Genomic DNA, 24,671 nt, shown 5'->3' with positions numbered 1-24,671 from the left:
AAAACACATTGTATGTATTTTAAGCGTATGTTTATTTTTTTTGATGAATCACTCTGTAGTTTGGGAATTTGTTTTGTTATTTTTTTACCTGAGACTACCTGACGTGTGTGGGTTTGTAACCTGGGCTTCCAGCTCAGGGAGTAAACGAGCTGCGTGAACTTCCTCCAAACTGTGCTAGAAGGATGCACAGGTCCTCAGGCAAGAGCATTCCTGAGCTAGCTTACTACAGTTTTCCTAAGCTAATTAAGGAAGAAAAACACAGTGAGCAAACTATGATGAAGTCAAGTTTGAACCAAATCAGTGGGCTCAGCTAATTAAACTACCAATTTAATATCAAAGATGATCATATGATGGTGCACACAAACATGTAAATGCAAAAAAGAAAAAGGCAGGTAAATGAAGTCCGCCATCACAAAAAGAAAGCTTGAATTACTCCTGCAGCAGCATGCTCATTCTGTCATTCGCTACCTGAGTGGTGACAGGTGTGCCGAAGCCCAGGCCGTGTGCTGCATCTCTTGGGAAGTCTCAGGCACCTTCTTGGTCTCTGGGTGGAGTGTCTGGGGCAGGCAGGGTCTCCACGGGAGACCTCCTGGTGCAAGGGAAAGAACCACTTTTCTTTTGTCTTTCCTTTCTTTTTGCAGGGAGTGTTCCTCACTTTTTCCGCCTCAGAGGTAAATGCTATGGCTTTGGGGCCGAGTTGCATGGAGTTAAGCAGGAAGGGGTGGCTGCAGTTCAGTCCCTGGCGGGTGGCAAATATCTGAGGTGAGGGTGGGAAGTCCCACCACTGGAACGGTCCTTCCATTCACATCGATTCCCCCCATACATGAGCAGCAAGGTGTGTGCAGGGCTTTCAGTCTAGAAGCGCAAGTGGCTTTTATGTGCACACAGTCTACCCATGTTTAAGGGGCTGATGTTTTCCCGTGTCAATTTCCATGTCAATTTCATGGCAATATTCCTCATGTGTACCTGTGTCCAGCCTGCTCTCTGCCAAAGGTCTGGTCTTCTCTGTGTTCAAGAGTGCGTTCCCCTTCCGTGCAGGTTATCCAGGCTGTCTTCTTCGGGATCTGCGTCTTGACTGACCTGTCCAGTCTTCTCACTAAAGGAAATGACAGTCAAGAGCAAGAGAGGCAGCTGAAGAAACTCATTTCCCTCCGTGACTGGGTGATGGCTGTTCTAGCTTTCCCTGTTGGAGTGGTAAGTGTGGTGTTAATCTGCCCATGTCTTTACAAATTGGGTGAGCAGTGTTATTTACTGATTGTTTTCTGGCTAAAAGGCTTTCCCACCTCTCTGCAAAAGACTGCAGAAAGGGAAAAATGGTAGAGAAAATTTTAACAACTCTTGTTTTTCACAGGTGTAAGGGAGCGCTGGTGTTGCTGAAATGATTTTTGGCTCATTAAAAATATGTACTTTACAATAGGAACTTGATTGTGCAAGTTATTTCAAATGTGAATTGTACCAGCAGCATCTTGAGAATCAATTTGGACTTTTTCTGCAGTGTGTCATAATTGGGAGTAGTGGGAGGGCTGGCTGTGGCATGTTTCACACTGTAACAACCTGACCACAGTTCAGGCAGTAAGCCGTCTTGTCATGGGCAAGAAGGAAAGTGAGAGTCCAGGTTGCTCCCTGTTAATCCCATAGGGGATTCAGAGCTGACAAAAGAAATGGGATAGGAAAACAAGGGGGTTGTCAGTAATGTAAAAAAGCACACAAGGTATGGAAGAATATTGGTTTTACATGTCTTTTTCAAGAGAAAACTATTTTTTGGATCAGGTCCTACTCCACTGGGACATTGCTGTCAGTGGCAAAAGGTGCTGAGTGTCTTTATGTGTCTCATACCACACTTTGAAAGCAGCCAAAACTACAGAATTTCATGGGTTTTTACATGGAAGTGTGATCTATGTCAGTCTAAGTTTAGGTTACATTAAAAAAAAATGTGTGAACCTTTCATTAAAGTATTGCTTTTATTGTAATTCACGGTCAGGCTTTAATTCTAGGTTTTTATTTCAGTGTACAGTAGTTCAAAATAAATTAACTAGAAACAATTTTTTTTCATCGTAGGACTACTAGATGAGGTCTCTAAAGTTGTACTGTTTCACAAAAGCTGATCACTTATTGTCAATTGACAGCAGTTAACATATCAATCTATCATGTATAATTTTGTATATTCAAGAGATGCTTCGTTAAAATGTGATTTCACCATTACTGTGGGATTTCACAATGCATGAAGAAATACAGGATCCTTTCACAAAGTTAGAAAATGCAAAGCATATGTGAAACTTTGCAGGTATTTCTTTCATAAAAACCCAGCAGGTAACCTTCCCTTATTGTACTTGCTGGCCCACCTCTTGGGAGCTGTCACAGTTCATGCTGGGGTGACAGACTGCAGTTCTCCAGACATGGTAGAGGAAACTACATCAAATAATACAATTTTTGTAAAAAAATAAGTGCGTAAACAGGCTTGCAAATATGTATTTTTATGGGTGCAGAAATTTCATAAAATCATAGAATGGTTTGGGTTGGAAGGGACCTTAAAGATCATCTAGTTCCAACCCCCTGCCATGGGCAGGGACACCTTTCACCAGACCAGGTTGCTCAAAGCCCCATCCAGCCTGACCTTGGACACTTCCAGGGATGGATCATCCACAACTTCTCTGGGCAGCCTGTTCCAGTGCCTCACCACCCTCACAGTAAAGAATTTCTTCCTAATATGGAAGGCTGCTGTAAGGTTCCTCCAGGGCCTTCTCCTCTCCAGGCTGAACAACCCCAACTCTCTCAGCTGTTTTCACAGGAGGGGTGCACCATCCCTCTGGTCAACGTTATATGTTACATTTATATTTTAAGGGAGATTGGGAATTAGAAGTAGTTGTGATTGTGATTAGCAACACATGCTTTTCCTACTGTGTTGACAGTAGAAGTGAAGAAGGAGAACAATATTACATTATTTGTCTTTATTTAAAGAGTGCCTTTTTCATTTTATTTAAGTGCCTTTTTCATTCTAGAAGTGTAAGCCTTTACGTGCATCAAAGCACACTCTCCTTGGCGCTCCCATGCCATTCAGGATTCAGGGATTCTCTCCTGCCACTGTTTTAGCTCTGTACTGTTGTCTGTGTGCTCCTGCACCCCCACAGTGTTCCTCACCTTGAAAACTTTCAAGATCTTGGAGAATTTCAGATTCACTTTGTCTTGTCAGTTCTGCACATTTCTTTCAGGCGTTGTTTCTCTTGCCACCACCAGTAAGCGAGGAATGGCAGCTAGCCATTGCCTGCATTAGAAGTACTGTTGCAACATTTACAGGTCAGCAGTTCTCTAGAGATGTGTTGCATACCTCAGCTAGGTTTTCATACAGAAACAACTTAAGTCTTAACCAAAAAAAAAAAAAAAAAGAAATCCAGAAAATAGTAAGAAGTGGCCATGCTCATTGGGCAGATGCTGTCCATTTCCAAAGGTAGCTTTTCTGTAGTGAGGGGTACCAAGTAACTACCACATATTATTTCACTTTACTTCTTATGAGAAAAGCCTAAAAAGGTTGTTTTCATTGTTGTTTCTTCTCCTGGCTACTGGGAGGCAAACAGCAGCCCTTCATAACTTAACACTGGCCTCCGCTCCTTCCTGAGACCTGATCTTCTCCAGCAGTGCCCATCACACCACAGCTACCACTTGCCAAAGCCTTGCCGGAGGGACTGCCAGCCACTGTGGGCTGCTCTTCAGTGGGATTATGGGTAGGAAGAGTTCAGGGCCTGAAAGTAGCAAACATCTAACAATGACTTTGTTCTCTAAAGAGCTATTTATGTGTAAGAAAATACCCAGTGAAATTTTGGTATGCGGAGGTGCTTGTTAGAAGGAAGATATTAAACACCGGAGAGTCTGCAGAAAAAAAGTTAAAGTTCCCTTGTTTCCCATATTCTCTCAACAGCTTCCTAAAAAAAACCAAACCAAACCACCCCAAAACAAAACAAAAAACCCAAACCAGAACAAAAGAAGTTCAAATGCAGACTTTCTTTCTTTGAGACTCACCCACCTAGCTCTCCATGGAGCTTCTCAGTGGTTTCCAGCAGCGACACAAGGGAACCTTCATACATAAAAATGGACAGATGTGAATAAAATCCTTGTTGGATTTCTAATGTAACAGCAGTGGTCATGCTTAAGTACTTGTCAGTTACCTTAACATCTAAATTATTTTTATTGCTCAGTGTTTTACACAGGGCATGTTTAGGGAATAATGCAAATACTGGGGGAACATTTTAAAGCCCCCTAACTGTAGTTTTTCAAGAGCAATTCAACACAATTTTTTCTGTATTCCCTGCTTACTGAAGCCCTTGAGATGACTTGTTCTGAAAAACAGATGAGAAAAGGGGTTTCCACTCCCAAGTCAAACAATGATGTGTGAAAACAAAGAGGTAACAAAATAAAGTATTTCATTTTTAGTACTTCCTAAAGAAGTCTTACATATAAACCACTTGGGAAGTCTGACCACCAATCTCCTCCCACCTTCCAGAGGAGGGGAAAGAACCAGCCCAAGGGCAAACAATCTCCTTGGGTGGCTTTGCAACAAATCAGATCTTGCAAAATCTTTGCCGCAGATCATCTCTCTCCAGTGTTGTTTTATGCATTGTGTATCTTTGGGGGCTGAGATAAAACTGCATTGCCAACCTATCGTTTTGTTTAGAAGCATCGAGAAATAAATATGAATTTCTTTGAAGGACACAATGACTACTGTTTACCCATTGTTGCTCTTCTTAATATGACTCTTAAAATAATGAAATCAGAAATCAATAGACCAATTTTCTATGCAGTAAAGCTTTATTCCATGAAAAGTCTGTGGGCAACACTTCCTGGCCCTTTTTCAGTTTATTGTAAGCCTGGGTTACTACTTAAATGCCTAAGAGATCAGGAAGCATCCATTGAAGAAAAAGGCTTGCATGGACACTTTAGAAGTTTATTACCAATTCTCAACTATACTAGCTGCACTTACCCCCCTTTTATCAGTGTAAAGGAGATTTATATTGGGAATAATTTACACTGCTAGAGAAGTGCGAGACACACTTAAAGTCAGAGACTACACCAGTGTTTTAGACTATCCCTACTTTTTTCTGTTTGTTTGACAGATCTTGAAGTTGGCGAGTTTCTGTGTTTAATTAGCATTTCATGTAAACTGTATATGGTTTTATCAATATGTTTCTTATAATTTGTACTAAACAAGAGGAAGAAGAGACAAAGCAGGCATTTCTAGTTTAGGACTGTGTTTAATTGAAATAATAATAAGAAAGAAAATTGATACTGTTACATATTAGAAAAGAGATTGCTGCCTAGAAAATCACAAACTCTACCATTGAGGGTTTATATCATGTAGCTTTAATAGCTCTTTTGGGGTCTGAATCTAAACTGACAAGAATTATCTCATATTTTTTATATTATACTTTTATGCTTATAAAAATCTGTGATACAAAAGAAAGCCAAGCATGCTTTCTTATCTCTTGTTTCTCTTTACTGATACAGTCAAAAGTAATCTTCTACTTCTGTAGATCATCAGTAATGCTGATCTGGGATCTTATCCCAAGAAAAGATGTGTAGGTATTTGCTCCAGTCTCCTACTTACCTTGTTATTTGACCAGACTACAAAATACTTTTATTTCCATTACTGACTTGACCACGTCAAAATCTCTCTAGTCTAGATTTTGTCTTCATCTGTAGTGTTGTGGTAGCTGGTGATGGGAGCATGAGCAAGCAGTGATGCCATTGCCTCCTGAACTCTGTTCTCCGAGGAAAGTCTTCCCTGGTTTTCAGTTCCCACTCCTTGTGATTTCCTTCACTGGCCTTTCTGGAATTCATTTGGTGTGATACTGTGCTAGCACTAGATCCCACCTAAAGCCAGTACCATGCAAATTTGTGCTTAGTGTGGTCTACCTTTAGTAACACTTTGCTTCTACGTGTAATGCCTTTAACCCTCAAAGAGGCTCACAAATGATATATTTATACTCACAGTTAACTGCAAATGTCTTGGGAGATAGCCAGAAAGCTTACCTTTAAGAAGTACTTAGAAGAAATTTTGTCAAGGTCAAAGGGTTGGGGTTTTTTTTTTCTTTGTCATGAGGCCATCCAGGAAATGAGTGAACTGAGCTGTGTAGCCCAGCCAGAAACAAAAACACACAGTGCAGGAAAATATAGTTCCACTGGGTTCATTCTTCGTTTGCATAACATTTCTTGGTCGGGCTCATGTAAAACAGCAAATTATGCAATTCTTTTCACTGGCTTTCCTCTCGTAGTTTCTACTTGCTTCCATTTGTGGTGTTTTGATAAAGCCTCTTCTTTTCCCTTTTGAATCATCAACCATTTCCCAACTTGTTCTTTAAAATTTTTCCCTTGGCAGTGCCACATGCTCTTCTCATGTCCTCTGAAGCTTCAGAGACAAAGGACAAAAACTCAAGGAATATCTCCTTAACTGGGAAAACAGAGTTTAGTTTTCAGCCTTGATTTTTTTCTGCTGCTGTGTATTTGTTTAGCAATACTTATGCCTGTGGCAAGCGAGCTGCTCCACACTTTCAAACCGTTTCCAAGGTCTGTTTGCAAATTTGAGGTCCCTCTGGTCTATAATGACCCTAGAGAAGATAAGTAGCAAATGAGGGACTCTTCCATTCTTTTATAAGTTGTTTAACCTTATGTTTAACCAAGTGATACCTGTCTTCAGAAAGCTGGCAATCTTATGAGTCTCCTGTTTTCTTCCTTGAATTCTGGGCCTCGAGCTTTTCTGAAGAGGAAGTGGAAGGGTGACATTTTTGCCATTTCACCTTGGGAACAAAAGAAAATAAAATATTTGACTCCCTGAAATATGCCTGCTGTGTATGAGCAGCCTGTTCAGCCTGGGAGGTGAGGGTAGTGCCATGACTGTCTCCACAACAGTGATGAATTGTGCCACAAGGAAGGCAGCATGAGCGACAGAGCTGCTGTTCTGATGGAGCCTTACACAGGCAGTGTAAAGAAGCAACTCAATTGTATCATGATCTGGCACTGCATGACCATGTGTGATCTTGGCAAAACCCAGCCCAAATAAAAGTCTACCAGTACCTAAGTGTAAGCATAGTAGAGGTGATTTAGAAGTACCAGACCAATAGTTGCTCATTAATCAAAGTAAACAAATTCAGAAGCAGCCAAGGTAGCTAAGTAGCAAGTTCCTGTTACAGTTTTTTTTTATCCATTCTTGTTACAGGTTTTTTTTTTTTTAGCCAGACAGTTCATTTTTAGTTCGTTTTGGTTCATAGTGCAATAGTTCATTTTTATAGCTCATTTTATCCAAATGAACTAATTATAAGGAAAGGTAAGGTGAACCATTCAGACACTGGAAGGGATCTTCCCCAGGGCGTTGTGTTAGTCTCATGTTGGGTCATGCTCTGAGACAGGTTAGTGCTGTAACACCTTGGGTTTTGCGCACTTCCTTTACCTTATGGCTGCCTTGTGATAGTGCTTTGCTAAGCAGCATTTGCCGTCTGTAGCTCCAGATGGCTGCAACCAGCTAGGCTGATCCTGTTCCATCCATTGGCTGACTTTGGTTAAGGGACAGATGGCATGTCCCCTCTTTTCTTATCTTTACCTCCTTGGCAAAGTCTATTGTTTTATTCTGCTCCACACAAAAATCACAGGTCAAAGCTTGCCAGCTTTGTTGCAGTCAGTTCAACCTAATCCTGGGTGATTCTTCTTGCTGTAAGACTTCCTTGGAAAAAAGCATTGTCAGTCTTGGTCTTCATGCACCTGAGAATATGCTTTTATGTCCCAGTTGGTCTTAGCAGATTCTCAGAGACCCACTGTGATAATACATGACTTCTAGGAAGCCTGTAGAGAAGAGGATACTTTGCTTCCATTTTCCCTGCTGTTCAGCTATTCATATCCTGGCACTTACATGTCAGCAGGTGCGTAAAGAGCTAGGCTGTGCCAATGCCAAGGCTGGCCCAGAAGAGAGACTTCTTGTGGGGTGCTTTATATTTGCAGTATTTTTCAGGCTGTCCATCATAACTCTTTTTTCCCCTCTGTCCTCTGTGCACTAGTCAAATAGTCCAAGCTTATTCTGAGCAGGCACCAATAGCTATCATAACAGATGGACAAGTGTGTTGGAAACTAAGAAGCTATGTACTGTATGCACACTGAGGGAACAGTGTACTGGTTCAGGTCATTCACATAACTGGCTGGCCGGCATGCCTGTGGTTAGAACAAGGTGCCATTGATAAACTGCAACCTGAATTTAAGCTCTCCGAAGTCAGAAGCATATGAAACAACTTACACCTATGCTGTCACACACACTAGTAATTTGCTGATTTTGCTGTGGTGGCCCCGTATTTCTTGCATTTTCTTTTACTGACCCCCCAAATTACTCATAAAATCATGGGCCACGTCTTTGGACGGACTGACCTGCTGATCTCAGTGAAAGTGCTGTCTGGTGCCTCTCAAGCTTTAAACTTGGACTTGTCGCTACTGTGTAGAATTCCCCTAAAAACGGTCACTGAAACACTCCTGGGCCAGGTATTGGGTTTTACTGCTGTAAACAATAAGCCTTTTATTACTAGAAAACAGGCTCAAATTCAAGGTGAGAAAGAATTGTTTTAATTAAAAGATTACTTACTTTGTTCTTTCCCCAGCTAAGGTAAGCTAAAACTATTATTTCTGTATATTTTTGCAGCTTTATCTTGTCTTCGCTTTTCAGACATCAAGGAATCTTTAAAGAATAATTTCTGCACACTTTGGCAAAAATTTAGCCTAATGCAAACTTTATCTGAGCCATCCATCCTGTCCTCAGCCTAGAGGAAACAGTGGTCTTTCACTGGGCTCCTGGTGAATAGTCTCTGACAAGAACTAAGTCAAATTTTGTGTTAACAAACGAGCAGGATACTAGTCCTCTTTTCTGCAGATTCCAGTCCATGAATTGTATGCAGAGTAGTAAAAGGTTAATTTTTTTTTTTTTTTTAAAGCTACTATTTTGATGGCTGACACAGAAAAGTGCAAAGGGGAGTTTATAGGCTTTTGTTCAGGGTAGAATGTTTCATATTTATATGTTCTATGAATTCCAAGTGATATTTTACCTGATTTTCCATTTGTTTTCTATCCTGTTAGTGGTGAAACATTATTTATGTGCTACATCTGCTGCTAAAGTTTAGTACTGAGTAGTAATTTGGCCACAGGCATGTAAGTAAAAAATGAGGTTTTTTCCAGGCTGAAAGTCAAAAAAAAAAAAAAGGTCAAAATTCTTGTGAATGCAAATATTAATCCAGATGAACACTGTTTATTAAAGCAGGATTTGGTCAAAGAGCAATAATATCCATGTCTGTCCATAGATCGTTTGCTAAATGCCTCATTTTGCTATCTAAAATGTGTGGCTAATTGTTCAGAAGCATGTATTTTTAAATGTCTTGTCTTTTGGTTTTTTTCTTTAGTTTGTTGTGACGATGTTTTGGAGCATCTATATCTATGACAGGGAACTGGTTTACCCAAAGCTGCTTGATAATTTTATACCAGCGTGGCTAAATCACGGAATGGTGAGTAAAGTAACTCAAACACTTCCTTGCATAAACAGAAGTGTAAGACACTGATTTCCCTGTGCATGACTCTGCATACACTTAGAGCTAATCCCCCCAGAAGTGATTAAGGAGCATTGTTTGCAAGTAAGAATAACATCTTTCCTTCCTTGACTCTTGAGTCAAATTTGAATCTCTATTGGGTTGAAACAGTGGAGATTTGAACTTTTCCTAGTCCCATGCTAGTTGTGGGAATCAGCTGTTGTGTGTGATAAGGTACCTTTCCCAGAGCACTGTCACCCTCGTCATGAGGAAATTTAATCAAAAGAGACTCTTCTACTGAAGTCCTGACTTTGACAAATCTTGCTCTAAAATGACAGAAACACTTAACTGAGTGATTCTTTACTGTTCTACCGAAGTATAATTTGTGATGAAAATGTTTTGGTTAAAATGCTTGTTCAAAAAATCGCACTATGCTTTTTGAACTTGTATGTTTTTAGAAAAAAAAAATAGAAGTAATTACTCATTTCTCAAGCACACCAGACTTGTGTAGCAGAACCTGTATCTGAGTATTTTTAATAATGTGGACTTCTATGCCATCAATGCAGAGTTTCAAAATTGTTGCATTGGTAATCATAGAAGTAGTTTCTTGAGAAGAACCTTTTCATCCCTCTCTGGTATGTCAAGTTGGACATGCTTTCTCTCAACTATATGTTTAAGTGTTAAGGGAATGATAAGGACACACTTTGCCAGCAGGTACTTAGACTGTTTATGTAGCATTTGGAGCTGAAAAGTGTCATGTTTGCTTCTCTAGTTGTGTCTGTGCAAAATGTTTTGTTATGACTTTGTTTTCCATACTGGGGCATGGCAAACCATTTGGCACTGGTGCTCATCAGTAGATGACAGCAGAGCTTATCCTTCAGGGTGTGAGTACTTTATCACCACAGCATATCAAGAGTTGTCTACTACTGCTGCACTTGATAAATAGGTCCTTTGTGGGGTGGGGCAGATGTCACTGCTCTTGATTTTCCCTAAATTGCATGTTAAAGGAGCAATATGAGAGTTAATACTGACAAGAGGAGCATCAGCTTCTGCTAGGTACTACACTTCTACAATGTTTTGAAAGGCACAGCGTGATGTCGTGTATGTGTAGAGCTGAGGAAAGAGCCTGATGACTCCTTCTGTGTTTGTTCAGACTGTCCTCCCTTGAGTTTTGAGGTCACAAACTGAACACTTGCAAACACTGCCAAGCCATACATACATTGATTTTTTCCCCACGCATCAGTGCCAGTTCTGATGACATTTCTTCCAGGTGACATTCCACATACTGAAGGTGCCTAACCTATAACATTTTTTTATGAATGAGCACTGTGAAGGGGTTGACAACAAGCAGTCCTATGTATTCAGGAAGTCTCCTCTGTGCCATAACTAAAAGGCAATTCAAACTCATGTTGCTCTGTAGAAATGTATACTTACTGAAATATCTAAAGAGGGCTTTTGTTTGAGATTCTTGGACATAATAGAGTGTTATGAAAAGACTTTTTTTTTCCAACTTGAAATATTGTAGAAGGCATTTTTGAAAGACTTTTGTAAAGGAATTGTTTGCTGTATCAGTCTCCATTTGTCCAAGAGTTCCTTTAGCTCAGTCACAGAGAAAGCTTATGGCTGTTGGGCTTTTCACCACCTTTCAGTCTAATTCTTTCTGTTGTTTTAGCCATCGTTTTATCTTTACCGGCTTTCACACTAATTAATTCTGATGCATTGCCCATCACAATATGAAGGGGTTCTTAAACTACTTTCAGGATGCTAGCATCTCACTTAGTAGTAGTTATAATTTTGACATGGCAGATTTTAGAGAATCTGATAGAGGTCCCCTTGGTGAAAGGGTAGGACCTCTGGGAATACAGTTTTAGAAAAGTCAGGACCCCTGGCTGTTGTTTTTTACTGAAATGAACATTTATTCCCATCTTTTCCTGCACGTTTTGACAGCAGCTGTGCAGAGTCAGTGACAATTTTTCTGAACGCAAGGGTAGCTGTACTGGAGCCTAACCTTGTACAACAAAATTCACACACGAGATTCATCAACCTTGGCAGAAAGAAATCTGTCAGTGAGAGGTGGGTCCTTTTGCTGATGAATTCCTCTTCCCTGTGAGCTTCCCCTGCAGTGCCGGGTGCAGCTCCTAAGAATCTGAGATCAAGTGTTACTTCACCTGTGAACACTCCATCCAGGTTTTTTCACAGCAGTAAACACGTATTTATCACAAAAAAGCCACAAAAAGTGGAAAATGTAAAACTATTTCCACAGTAAAAAGATTCCCTGCTTTAACTGAAAAGTCATATTTTCAAAAGTTTCTGACAGATGTATTATGACCAGCTGTAACAACTTGCTCAACTCTGAACATCAGCCTGCAAGATCCACAGGTATAAAAGGAATGAAGATTCATGAAAACTGGCTGTAATAATAGCAATCAGATTTCCATTACTAATATCGACATGTATAAAAATATTTGGGAGTATTCATGCTTTGGAAGGATCTTGAAGGCTGTATGAAGAAATTGTTTGAAGGGTTGGCCCAATTCAGTGCATTAGCCCAAGCAGCAGTGGTTTGGGCAGCAGTGTCTGCTACTTTGTTAGGTTATAATAATTAGTTCCCATCCCCCTTTTTTCTCCCCCACTCTTTCCCATCCCTCCTATGCAGTTACAACATTGCCTATAGTTAAAAAAACCCCTGCTTTCTTGAATACATAGTAATGTCTTGCTAATACTCAAGAGCTGTCACTTTTTCATAGTGAAACTTTTTCAACATCTAAAAAATTCCTAATTATAAAAAAAATTCCTCTCTAGACATGGAAAACATAACGGAAATGAACCTCACAGCTATGCAATTCCATTACCAATTCAGTCTTAATATTGTTTATAAAGCTTCATAGAAACAGGAAGAGGCTCATGAGTGCACACAAAGATAGAAGCCACGAAGTATTTACCATGAAATTGCATATAATGTCAATAACTGTATTTCTATTACATATATATACATACACCCTCCATAATGATTAAAAGTATAATTCCCGTCTATAGAAAAATCTGTGTAGTAAGTGGTGCCTCATGGTACCTCATACATACAGATTCATACACCTGTGAAAGGCATCACTAACAGAGTTTTACTGTGTCATAAAACTGATATATTTCATCATCTCAGTCAGTCGATTCATCCATAACCACTGGCATCCCTGAGACTTGAGAAATGACCAGGGGAAATCAGTGGCAGGGTTGCTGTCGATTTCAGCAGGACAAGGATTTCATCTCTGTTTATTGTGTGAAGGGGCACATGTGGGTAGCTGAGGTTAAGCTTCTGTCAGTAGAAATAACTACCTGTCTGAAGAGAGCTGTTGGAGAATAGGGCTGGTCTATTTCTGAAGTGTCAAGTTCACATCCTGTATTTATTATTTATGCAGATGAATTCATCTTTGCTGGCTACAATTTTAGTTGCTGGATTACTGAACTCTTCCATCAACGATGTTGTTCGTGTTCTTGGGAATGTCCTGCTCGTTGGATCCATATCAACCCTTAATTCCACAGGCATATTTTCCATGGGAAATATTCTTCCCATTTCTGATGGCTGTCTATCTGATCTCTATCAGTATTAGGAATTTTTAATTAAAAGCTAACCTTTAGTGTTTAAAACTAGTGTGTCATAGTAATAGGATTTTTATCGGCTCATTCATTGCACCTTTTTGTGTTGGGACTGGGCAGGATCATGTGTGGATAACATTTGTTTCCACAAGTTATATTCCCTTCAGTATTAGAACAGACTATAAAACTAGTGGTTGCCCCTATTCTGATCAATGCCCACATAAACAGATCTGGAGACTGAATTAATTTCAGCTTGAGCATTGCTGATTTTGAGCCAGGTTACATGGCAGGACTGCATGCAGTATCTGTCCAAGTTAGCATACCATTTCAGCGAGAGTCCTTCTTTGTTTTTCACAGACACTGTCCCAAATTCTTTTAAAAATGTGAATCATCTTTTGTTCGTGGCAAGGAAAGTAAAATACAGAGATAGAAATTACTTACTGAGGAGTTCAGTGGCTTTGGAAGTCAGAAACAAAGAATTGTCTTCATAGGAAAACTCTAGAGGAGAGGTCAGGGAAGGGGGAAGGGGAATGTACTCTGCCTCTATGGAGTTAGAAAATTGTTGTGTGCGTTCTGTGCCGCTACAATCTATTGAAAGCTCTTTCAGTTTTGTACTCTGTTCTTTTTATGCTGCTTTTGGGCAAAAAAGGCATTCCTAGAAAGACATGCCCTCTGTCTTTTTATTCAAGAGAATGCACAAAACCTGGGACAAATAGCAGATGAAGACAAGTTATGGAGAGGAAGGAGTCTGTCCAAGTGGTACATCTCTGCTTATTTCACAAGTTGGCTCTCTTTTCTTATTACTGGCTGCTCAGCTGAAAAAGCTCAGCCCACTAGAGAGTGGTAAAGGAGTCCCTCCGGCCATCTCCCAATTTGTTCTTCCTGGCAGCCTTGTCTTAGGTCCAGTGGCCTTGGCTTGTTTGTTGCTTTGTTTTTCTGGTGGAAGGCTTTTTTCCTTGGTGATTCAGCAAGTCAAAAAATAGAAAAGCCATGCAAAGATCAAAATTCATAGTAACCTGGCATATAAAGATTGAACGGTCCAACACCGGTGAGTTTTTTGACAAACCTATCTCTCCATCATTACTTGGGTGGGTTGCTGCACGGTGCTCACTCTGATGGACAAACAAGGAGATGTCCTTTTTTCCAGCAAAGTGTTTCCACCTAGCATGTTGCCCTAAAAATCCTTTTCAGATATGACTCATTAGAAACAGTGCATTATACTTCATGAGGATGCTTGCCTAATACAGCAATATCCCATGTGTGGGCTATTTTTGTACAAGGTATGGCACCTTGATAATACCTCATGCTTAAGTCTGGAAGATACTTACCCTTTTCTGAGATTTGTTTCTAAATCTAATTTAAGGCTTTCAAGGATATTCCAGCTCAAGTGCTCTTCTTACTTTATCTGTAATATTTTCATATGTTGGGGGTGAATAAAATCTTCAGTGCTCCAGGAAGGAGTTCCTGTTTGTTACATGGCTTGCAAAGTTTTCTGATACAAATCAGGGAAAATTTGTAATTTAATTTCCAACAGAATAGCCACCCCTAGATGGCTCTTATTTAAACATCTATCTGATGGAAAGAACGATTGAAGCTGGTTGCCTGGGGACCCAGAATATTTGCAAAACTTGTGAAAATAATGTTGTTGGGTTTGTACACTTATTGCATGTTCATGCTGTAGTTATGCGGTTCTGTCTGGTATCTCTCCTCATTATCTGCCAGTTCCCCCACTGGAGCGTGAATACAGTAGTATCCATTATCCCTCTGCTCTAGAGAGAAAGCAGCAGCAGCTTAAAAGATTTTTTTGATGTTCTGTTACTTATGTGAAGGGCTTGGAAATTGGTGGTGTGTCAAAACCTGTGACAGCGTGGCACCTGAAAATTGAGACAGGCTGCTATGTAAAGAAAACTGATATGAGTAGGTAAGGAAGGTAAAGAAGAAGATCTGAGTGGCATCCTCTGGGAGCATTAGGAATACCTTTACCTAATACAATCATAGCACAGCAGTTCTGTGAAGCAGGAAGCTGGCCTTAACCATGTTATGTATCGGCAGGAGGAGACTCACGAGGGTAAGGTGAAGACAGCTTTCTAACTGAACACAGGTGCCTAATGTTTCTGCTTATTTGCTATTTCCAGTAATCTAGAGAAAACACACATACAGGCTCCTCCTGGTACGAACAAGCCCAACACGTTCTAATGAGGGACCTTTTCTGAAATACCTTTGAGTACTTAGTAACAGCTAAGCACGCGAGCCCTACTCTAGACATGAGCATTGCAAATGAGAAGTCTGAGAGCTGAAATCCCCAGATGAGATCTTTTTCTGAAGTTTTGCCTTTTTCTGTTGACAAGGTCATGTAACTCGGTCTGTTAGCACAGAGGATGGGAGCATGTAGTGTCAACACCAAGTCGTGGGAGTGACTACCAAAGGAGAAGGGGAGTCAGAGAGCACAAAAAAAGGAGGTTAGGGAAAGACAGATTGATGAGAGGAGAAGACAGGCAAGAGAAAAGAGATGAATCAAAAAGTCAGCTGATGCTCTTCCAGTTCCTACCTTGAAAAAAAAGAAAAGAAAGCAAAATAGATGAGGCAAGTGAATAAAAAAGGAGCCACAAAATAATGTAGACAAAGTGAAAGAGGCTCAAAATGCTCAAGGGGACCTGAGGTAAGGGAAAGATGAGGAAAGGGGAAGCAAGGAAATAAGGAAAAGTAAGAAAGGGGAAATGACTAGTATGCTTTCTTACCATATCTTTCCATTGCTTCCCTGGGAAGACTTCCCTGAGATCTGTTATTAGATGAGTTAAGAGCAAGGACATGGCTTATTGATGCTCCTGTGAGAGGAAGAGAATTGCTTCTGTTGCTGTTGGACTCAGGTTTACAGAGTAGTGGAAGTAATATTTGCACAGTGACATGCCAGGAGCGTCAAATCCTTGTAAAATGTTTAGGATTAAAACTGCCTGCAACCATGCAACAGTACGAGGCTTGTGTTCATATAAATTATATTTGTGTGATATCGGTAGAACGGCATCAGTGTCTTTGCATGTCTGTCTATATTCTTATCTCACAATGCCATATGTTATCTTGACTGTCTTTGAACCTCAGAACTTCAGTCCTGCTGTTGAAAACAAGCCTGTTCAGAGTGTGCCTTTACTTTTTCATACCAGCTGTGAAGTGTGAGTTGCATTGCATATTAAAACAGGTGCTGTTTTCTAAGGGTTGCGGGCATGCTGGAAGATCACATATTTGAAGCAGCACAGGTAAGAAGGTGTACTATCTGTATTTCAAACCGCTCTCTGCTTTAGCAGACAAGGCTAGGTGTAACTCTGGAAATAATAATTATAGTAATAGTAGGAATACTGATAATAAAATCTCAGAGCCATATTTTCAGCTGAAGTCACTTACACAAATGATTGCTAAAGCAATTACTACAGGCACAAAAGAAATGAGTGAAGAAAAGCCCCAAAAGGACATACAAAGGGAGCCTTAGACTTTCTGCCTTTCTCTGGGTGTGGAGTATGTACTGAGCTGTTTTCCTGGAAGCAGAGTTTGGCCCTGGACTGCTAGGTCTGTTAAACCAGCAGCAGTGTGGGATGGAAACTCATTTGGTTCATTCCCATAATTCTGACAATATTAGGAACACCAGCTTTGTTTTAACATTCACTTTCTGTGCAGCTGTAGTCACTACTGGAGCTGTGCACAACTCTTGCAGTGCTTAAGCTGGTACATTTCTCTGGTGCTTCTATACAATTTATCGGATAACGTGGTTTGCAGGTTATAAATGTAAATAAATGTTCAACTTTAAAATCAGTGCACAATGCATTAATAACTGGTAACACATTTTTGATAAAAATCTATGTGCCCTGCTGTCTTCTTTCTCAGTTAAAATTAGACACTTGTTTTATCTTTTGACATAATAGATTTGTTTTTTTCCTGAGTTTTTTTTTTTTTTTGAGAGAGAACATAGACACATTGTAGAATCAAACAGTAAGTGATAGATGATTATGATTCATGATGAGTATGTTTAAACAGTGTCTTTTATCAAGAAAAGAGAACATTTCACTGGAAAAACTTAATGTATTGTGGGGAGGATTGCTTACGTTGAGGAAGGTTTGGTATGTCAGCTGCCCGCTACAGGTTGTGTGCTCTAAAGCTCCCCATATGCAAGTCACCTTGGAGACAAGAACTACAAAAAGGTTTCTGTCTTTAGCAGGCCATGCAAACATAGGGAAGGATTCAAATATCTCTTGGAAGGTATAGTAGCTTAATATGCATCGATTGTCCATCTTATGTATGTAAGGCTCTATCCTTTGCATTATGATTACAGTAAAATGCAGTGTTATTTGTCCTTGGGCATGCTGGTTTCCCATTCATCAGCACTCAGATAAGAATTAGAATGTACATACAATAAAAGTGAGATTATACGATATTGTACCCACTTTACTAAACTGTGCTGTTAGTATTCACACATGTGGCAAATATGACTTAATCAGACCACAAATATTTTGCAGCATTCCATGGTATCTCATTTATTTGTTTAATTTGCCACTATAGCAACTGGATTCCATCCTTTTAGATTCTTTTTTTCACAGACCTATGATCTACTTGGTTGAAGCTTGGCAGACAGTTTTTCCTTCAATTGAAGGCATATGCACTAACTCAGTGACCAGATTTTTACCTGTTTATCATTGTTGGAAAGTAGGTTATTTCACATGGACACAATACCAGAAGAATCAGCAGACCTGGTGAAGGGAGTCTGAGCCCAAAAGCTTATATGCTTTTTCCAGCCCTTGAAGTTGGTGGAATAAAAAATATTACTTCTCCCTGTATCCCAAGATCATTATTGCTACAGGAATGCTAATACAAGGACATATTTTGACTTTGTTTTTGTAACAAATACCACTTTGTTAAAGTAACTTTTTTTGTTGTTACTTGCTGTCTTTTTGCATTTCTTTGGATTTGGAAACCAAATTAATTTTGGAGAAATAATTTCATATTCAGGTGATTAACGTGTTGAAGTAGTGCCACAGCAGTAATGTTTTATACATGCGGATAGGCAGAAATAAAGGATTTAGGGACAACCTTGGGAATTACTTTTGCTCCTTGCGGGCTACGAGCTTTGACATAACCTGATGTCTGCACTGCTGTTCAGTTCAGTCCCTGTATATTACTTTCCCACATGGATACAAGTAAGTGAAAACAGTGTACATTTTTAGTAACTCCTCAGATATAAGAGACTCATATTCAGCATGTAGCATGAAGGATGTTTTTGACAGATGTGTAAGCCACTGCCATTACTCATGCAGGTCTACAATTATCCCTTTTACCTTTGGACATTTTCCTAAAGCACCGAATTCCCAGCCTGGTGCCCTGCTTGGGAAAAGCTATCACCTTCCAGAGGTGTCTGTTTCTCTCAGAGAGACCATAAGGATGACTAAGGTGACTTTTCCTCTGTCAGACACCACAGTTACCTGAGCAAGAAAAGGTCCAACCATGGAGAAATAGCACGGGGTGTGGAGGTGTCTCAAAATGGCAAAAGGCAGACCAATGGCTAATGTATGCTCTTACATCTTTGTTGCAGTATTAACTGGTATCCTTTAACTCTTCACAGCTTGCTTTCTCTTCAAAGCAAGTAACACTGCATATTTGAAGTGCTGTTTAAACTCTGTTTTTAAATTCCCATTTTATTCCTAGTTCTGCCACTATTTTACTGAATAAGCTGAGGTAAGTTGTATAGTGTGTGTTCAAAAGCCTTTATTAGCTAGTGTCTGCATTTTGGGGGGATTCTATGGTATCTCATTTATTTGTGGGTTTTGTAATGATAATTAGAAAACAGTGCTGGCTGTTACTGGGTTTATAGCACTGTGCCTGATTCTGGTTATGAAGTGTCCCAGGCAAGGCAGCCACTGTGCCAAACCAGACTGTGTGTGCCTGTACTCCGCTGGTCACCCTGCTGGGGGCTTGCTGGGGGCTCAGAGGTGTTTCCCTTTCATGTGCCTCAGTGTCCTGGTCATTCAGTTGTAATGAAGAGGCAAACAGCCTTTTGCAAATTACTTTGAGGTTCGTGTGTGCAAATGCAGCTAAGAGTTAAGAGTTGGTATTGTTGTCCATTCTGCTGTAGAACAGAAGCGACCTCCGTTTCAAATAACATTACTTAATGGCTATATACCAAATTAGTGCCCCTGGTATTTCATAAAATACTCTAGGCTGATGTGGTGCATGCTGTAGCTCAGATACACCTAGAAAAGAAAGCTCAGATATACCTAGGAAAGAAATTCTTCCTTATAAAAAATGGCCATAGTATTGAAATCATATCCTTAAGTTAGTTTCCAACAGGAAGCCATTTTATTTGCATTGTGGGGCTTTTAGCTTTTTTTTCTGTTACTTTGAGCTTTACCAGCTTTCTATAAACCCTATATGCAGGCTTCCAACTTGCTGAGTCACTGCCATGCACATTTTTGTGGCTTCTTGTGCAAATACAGTATGTAATGTAGAAATTTTTTATGAACTATTTATGGGAAAGATGAAATATGTTTGTCAGTTAACTGAACTTTGTATTTTAAGGCACTATTTGAAATGAAGAAATGAGAAATGATACCATTTTCTATAAAGGAAACATCCATTAAAAATGTCTTTTTACTAATACACAGATTTACTGATGTTTCCATTAACAAACAAAAGTGCACCGGCTGCAAGTTGTTTAAAAATACATACAGCTGCAAATCATTTTAGTAGGTGAATATATGTATTGTTAGATCAGAGACTTAAGGTGGATGACATTTTGGTCTTTGCTTCTGAAGCAGAGGAATGAAGGATGAAAAGGAAGAGGGAATTTGAAGGTGGAAGAAATGCACGTGTCAGAAGCTAAGAGAGAAAGTGATAGCCTTAGAGGTTGTTAAGGAGGAGAAGACAGCGAGCAAAGCAGAGGAAACCAAATACAGAAATAAAGATGTGATAATAGTAGTCAGCTGGAGAGAGCCATAGAAATTGGAGGTGATAATTGTGTATACTGTACATCACTGAGAAAAAGCTTGAAAGGGAAGTTTAAAAGTACCCTTGTGTATATTGAAAATGGGACCCTTCATTTATTCTAGACCAACAAGCAGAAATTCAGCTTCATTTGGTTTGTGACCACTGTGCAGGATCACTGTTCGCAGTGCAGTTTTCTTTTTCCAACATTTTTGTGCCTGCAGAAGCCAGAAGAGCGCCCTGTTTTGTACAGTCATTGCCTCTATATTTCCTCAGGGTTTGTGGGTCTTTAGATCTCACAGTTGTTTGCCCAACCCCTATGCTACTGTGCCTCCCACAGTTTTATTCTCCATGACATCAGTGTGGTAGGTTTACAATAGGTAGTATATATATGTGTGTGTGTATATATATATATATATATATAGTGTATATGTATAGTGTATATGTATACTGTATGCTATATAGTATATATAGTATATATAGTATATATTTATGCACTATATATGTATATAAAATGTGAATAGTAATATATATATATCATAATAAATGCTCTCTCTATATATATTTTACTATTCACCTATTAATAATGATATTGGTACCTAGTACCATTTTAAAGAACATCTCCTATAATTCTGTTTAAGCTAAGCACTGTTGATAGAAATATGAAATGTTTAGTCTTCACACATTTCTTCCAGCCTAAATGAACAGGACAGGTAAAGACTGGCAGAAAAGAGTTGCTGTTTTCCCCATGTTACAGAGGAGAAACTAAAACATGGAATTCGTGGTTTGCCTGAGGCTACAGGCAGTTTGTTAAGGATTGAACTGCAAGGTGAATTTGTGTGCGCTTCATTAGCCAGTGCTTTTATTAAGAAATGATCCTCTCTCTCCAGACCAGGCAAAGGAGACAAATTCATGGCAAATGAATGAACACTCACTTGGGTTTCAAGCTCATGCTCTATTGGAAGGAAGAAGTGACTCAATTTTTGAATAGAGAGATGTTGCTCTAAGTCCTGTTTCACTTAGTTACAATAGGCGTTTCATTATTTTCGTTTTGTTTATGTTACTGGAAGCACAGGTTCATCTAACTAACTGCCTTTGTGTTTATGTTTTCTTTTAGTATAGCAACTACTGTCAGCTTACTCCAAATAATTTGATTTTGGGTGTACCTTTTCTCCATAAGGAGAAATGTCCCTTAGGTTTCCATTCCTTCTCAGATGATGATTGATTTGAGAAGAGAGACTCTGACATGTAAACAGAAGAATGATTTAAGGAGGATGAACTTGGAAGTTGAAAAGATACCAAAGCAGGAAAGGTCCCTCTCATCTGCCCTGTCATTTGGAATTGTTTTTTCTTTTCTTGTCCAGGAATGCTGTTGGGACCAAGAAGGGGGGTGTTACCACCAGTGAAAATCAAGGAAAGCTGAGGGCTTTGCTTGCAGATGTTTTAAAGATCTTTCAAAAGTCTCTTTTATGGAGCCAAAGCTATTTCAAAAGTGTGAAAAGCTACAATTACAGGTATATGGCAAGAGGAAATAAAAATACCCTTAAGAAAGGAAATACCTTGTGCAAAATGTGTCACTGACGGTCAAGTATGAGTAGTGGCCATGAAGAGTTATACTTTGATTATTTTGACTGAGGTAGTAAGATGTGTTTACTAGACAAAAAAAATTACACCAGAATGCGCAGTGGCACGATGTAGAGGCCTGCATCCACTGTGGGAAGCACCTTCTTCAGGCAAGAATTCAGTGTTTACCAGCCCTGTCTCAAATCTGAGCTCTACAGCTTAACTGGCAATAATACAAATATTCACAGCTGTATAAAAAATGTTATTTAGTTCACAACAGTAGCCATGGTTACCTGCATACTTTCATTGCCTTATTCATGTGTAATTCTTTTTTTTTTTTTTTTTTCTGGAAATACCATTACCATGTAACATAATACTGTACGGCTTCTTGGTAAGTTTTACAGTGTAAGGAAGAACATTTTGTGGTGAACCTAAAAGCATATTATATCAAATTGGCTTGTACATGGAAGATCCCACCTATACATTGCTAGGCAGAGAAAGGCAAGTCTGAACACTGTGACTGCAATTTCAAAATATAAATAGGAATATGTAAAATTCTTTGGCATTAAAAAGTCTCTGACAGTGTTTTAACTGCACCACATTTAAATAGGACTAGCCCCTGCTTGGTCCCCTCACAGGTGACACAGACCAGGCAGTTCCTGTCGGTACGTGTTAGAATAACAAATTATGCTTGTTTACTCTTGCAGGAAACGTGAGCCCCAGCAACCCCACGGTGTCAGAAGGGTGCAAAAGTGCTGTGATTGTACTCCTCTCTCCTTACTTTGTCTGTACAACTCAGTGTGCTCAATGCAGATATGATGTATTTGTGAATCTAGTGTTTTCCTTACATTTGTGGAAACCAGCCCTTTTAGCACTACTGCAGCAGAATTCCCAGCTAGATTCTAACCTTTGCTAAGGCAAGAAAATAATACTTAATCTTTCCAGATATCTCAGATCACTTTGCAAACAAATGAATTAAACTTTACAAGAGAATTATAGACAGTTTACTTAGGCTTATATATTCTTTTTGTAATTGAGAGGTGTGACATTCATTCTGAAGGAATAAAATCACCTATCTCAGTTTAAGTTAACAACAGCAGCAACAGGAATAAGGATATTTGCTTCTTTAATCTGGCAAATTTATCTGAACTCTTTCAGGTTCCTTACTGCTGTTAGTACTGTTGTAGAGAAAATTTACTGAAAAATTTATTTATTTCAGAGAAAAATACTGAAAAAAAATATTTTATATACGAAATATAAAAATTATATTTAAAGGTCGTGTTGCTTGGCATTCTCATGTAAACAGTGAAATCTAGGCATTTTATAGTTACCGTATAGAGATTGAACTGAATTTCTGTAATGAAATTTGAAAATTACTTATGTAACCTTATGAAACCTTGTTGAAGGCATGACAGAGTTTTAATATATCCAGACCTGTTTTCAGTGTGTCTCCCACAGCAAGAAGGAAGATGGCATTAAGATGAAAATTTCTATAGCGAAGCCGGCTGTTACCACAGTCTGGCTTCTGTTACTGCCGTAGCGCTGCCAGCTTGGAGTTATTTATAGGCATTAGCCTATATCTATCCATGCATGCGGATCTACTACTCTCTTCAGAAGTAGTTGTGTTCCTGAAGAAGTTGGTCTGAGGTTTCAAACTTTATTTTTCCTTTCAGAGGCCAGTTTCTTCAGCTGTCCTTATTACCAATTAGTAGGAATTTGGCAGGCAGTCGCTCCCTGCCAGAGCTCTTGCATCAGCTTCCCTGCATTGGCCTACAAGCTGGGCGGCTCAGTTGCGCTGTTTTCAAAAACAGTTTCTTACAGTACAGGACTCTCTCCACTATCTTATGATTTTCACATCTTTTCCTCCTTTTCTTAAGTGAGGCATATACAAAACTCTTCAAAAACAATACTTGCTTCCATTATCTCAAAGCTACAGCTTGTCTCAGCTAAAAAAAAAAAAAAAGGTCCCTCTTTGTCAGAGATCACAGTGAACCTTTGGTTTTTCTTCTGGCTGCAACAGAGTGGCTTGGTGATGTGCATGATTTATAGCAGAAATAAAACCTGTTCTCTTTCATTTTCCTGATGATGAATGCTGGGCAATAAACCCTTTCTCCAAGAGCCAGTCCTTGCTTGGGGCAGAGGTATTGCTTAAGTTTGCTGTGCCACAGCATGGCTGGAGCCTCCAGTGGTCTGCAGCATTCTCTTAACACTTCATGCCTACGTACACCCATCCATAAATTAGATACAAGCCAGCCAAGTGCAGCCTTTCTGTGTCCTGCACTACACCACCTTTATCCACCACATAAATCCCGAAATGAGTTACACTCACTGGCAGGGTCTGAGTGGGAGCACGCTCTCCTGACATAGCAGCAGCAGCAGCAGCAGCAGCAAGCCTCAGGCTACAGCCTTGGAGTGCGTTATATCTTCTGCCATCTCATCCAACACAGTGATGTAGCGCTGTGGGCAGCAAAAGTTCTGGTAGCTGGTAAATTTGCAGTAATGGGCTCAATACTAAATTAAACTGAGAAAGTAAAAGAATGGAACAAGTATTTGGCTGATAAAAACCATCATCTCTTTCATTCTCACGTTCTCAGTTCTAAAGATGATTTCTTTGCCACACAGTTCAGGCACAGTGGTGATCTCATGGGGGAGAGGTTTTCCTACTTGATTAGAGTGGAGGGTGTTCTGCTGCTATTAAATTTGTTTTTTTCCCTGCTAGTGGTGATTTTTTTGATAAATACATTTATAATATTCTGGTTGCTTTAGTTAATTGCGGTAGTTTGCTTTTGAAGAGCATTTACCTTCTCCTTCTTGCGTTTACCTAAAAGTAGCTTGAGTGTTAAAGAAGTTTCTTCAGAATTTTTTTTGCACCAAATAAAGGCTGATAAATTCATAACTGTCCTTCTGGAAAGGTAGTAAATTTTACTATCCAAGACTTGGGTAATTTTTCCTCCATGTTAGCAACTTAAAACAATATTCCCAGCTCTACTGAGCACTCCTCTCAGCACTCATCCCTGC

General features: G+C 39.5%; 1 protein-coding gene across 4 annotated transcripts in view; it reads left to right on the top strand.

Moving 5' to 3' along the window:
- AIG1 (androgen induced 1) overlaps nt 1-24,671 on the top strand; it is a 127,965-nt gene that overhangs the window by 37,990 nt on the left and 65,304 nt on the right. For 3 of the 4 annotated variants that reach the window (XM_055713070.1, XM_055713071.1, XM_055713072.1), the window contains 2 exons: nt 1,039-1,194; nt 9,417-9,518. In XM_055713070.1, coding sequence (XP_055569045.1) covers nt 1,039-1,194; nt 9,417-9,518 — 258 coding nt within the window. Of the gene's footprint in view, nt 1-1,038; nt 1,195-9,416; nt 9,519-21,454; nt 21,512-24,671 lie in introns of those variants that run through there. The other variant, XM_055713073.1, reaches the window with a different exon arrangement.

The sequence above is a fragment of the Falco cherrug genome, chromosome 6 (genome assembly GCF_023634085.1).
Source record: "Falco cherrug isolate bFalChe1 chromosome 6, bFalChe1.pri, whole genome shotgun sequence".
Taxonomy (NCBI): domain Eukaryota; kingdom Metazoa; phylum Chordata; class Aves; order Falconiformes; family Falconidae; genus Falco; species Falco cherrug.
The sequence above is the reverse complement of the archived record's forward strand: the minus strand, read 5'-3'. Positions and strand labels throughout refer to the sequence as shown.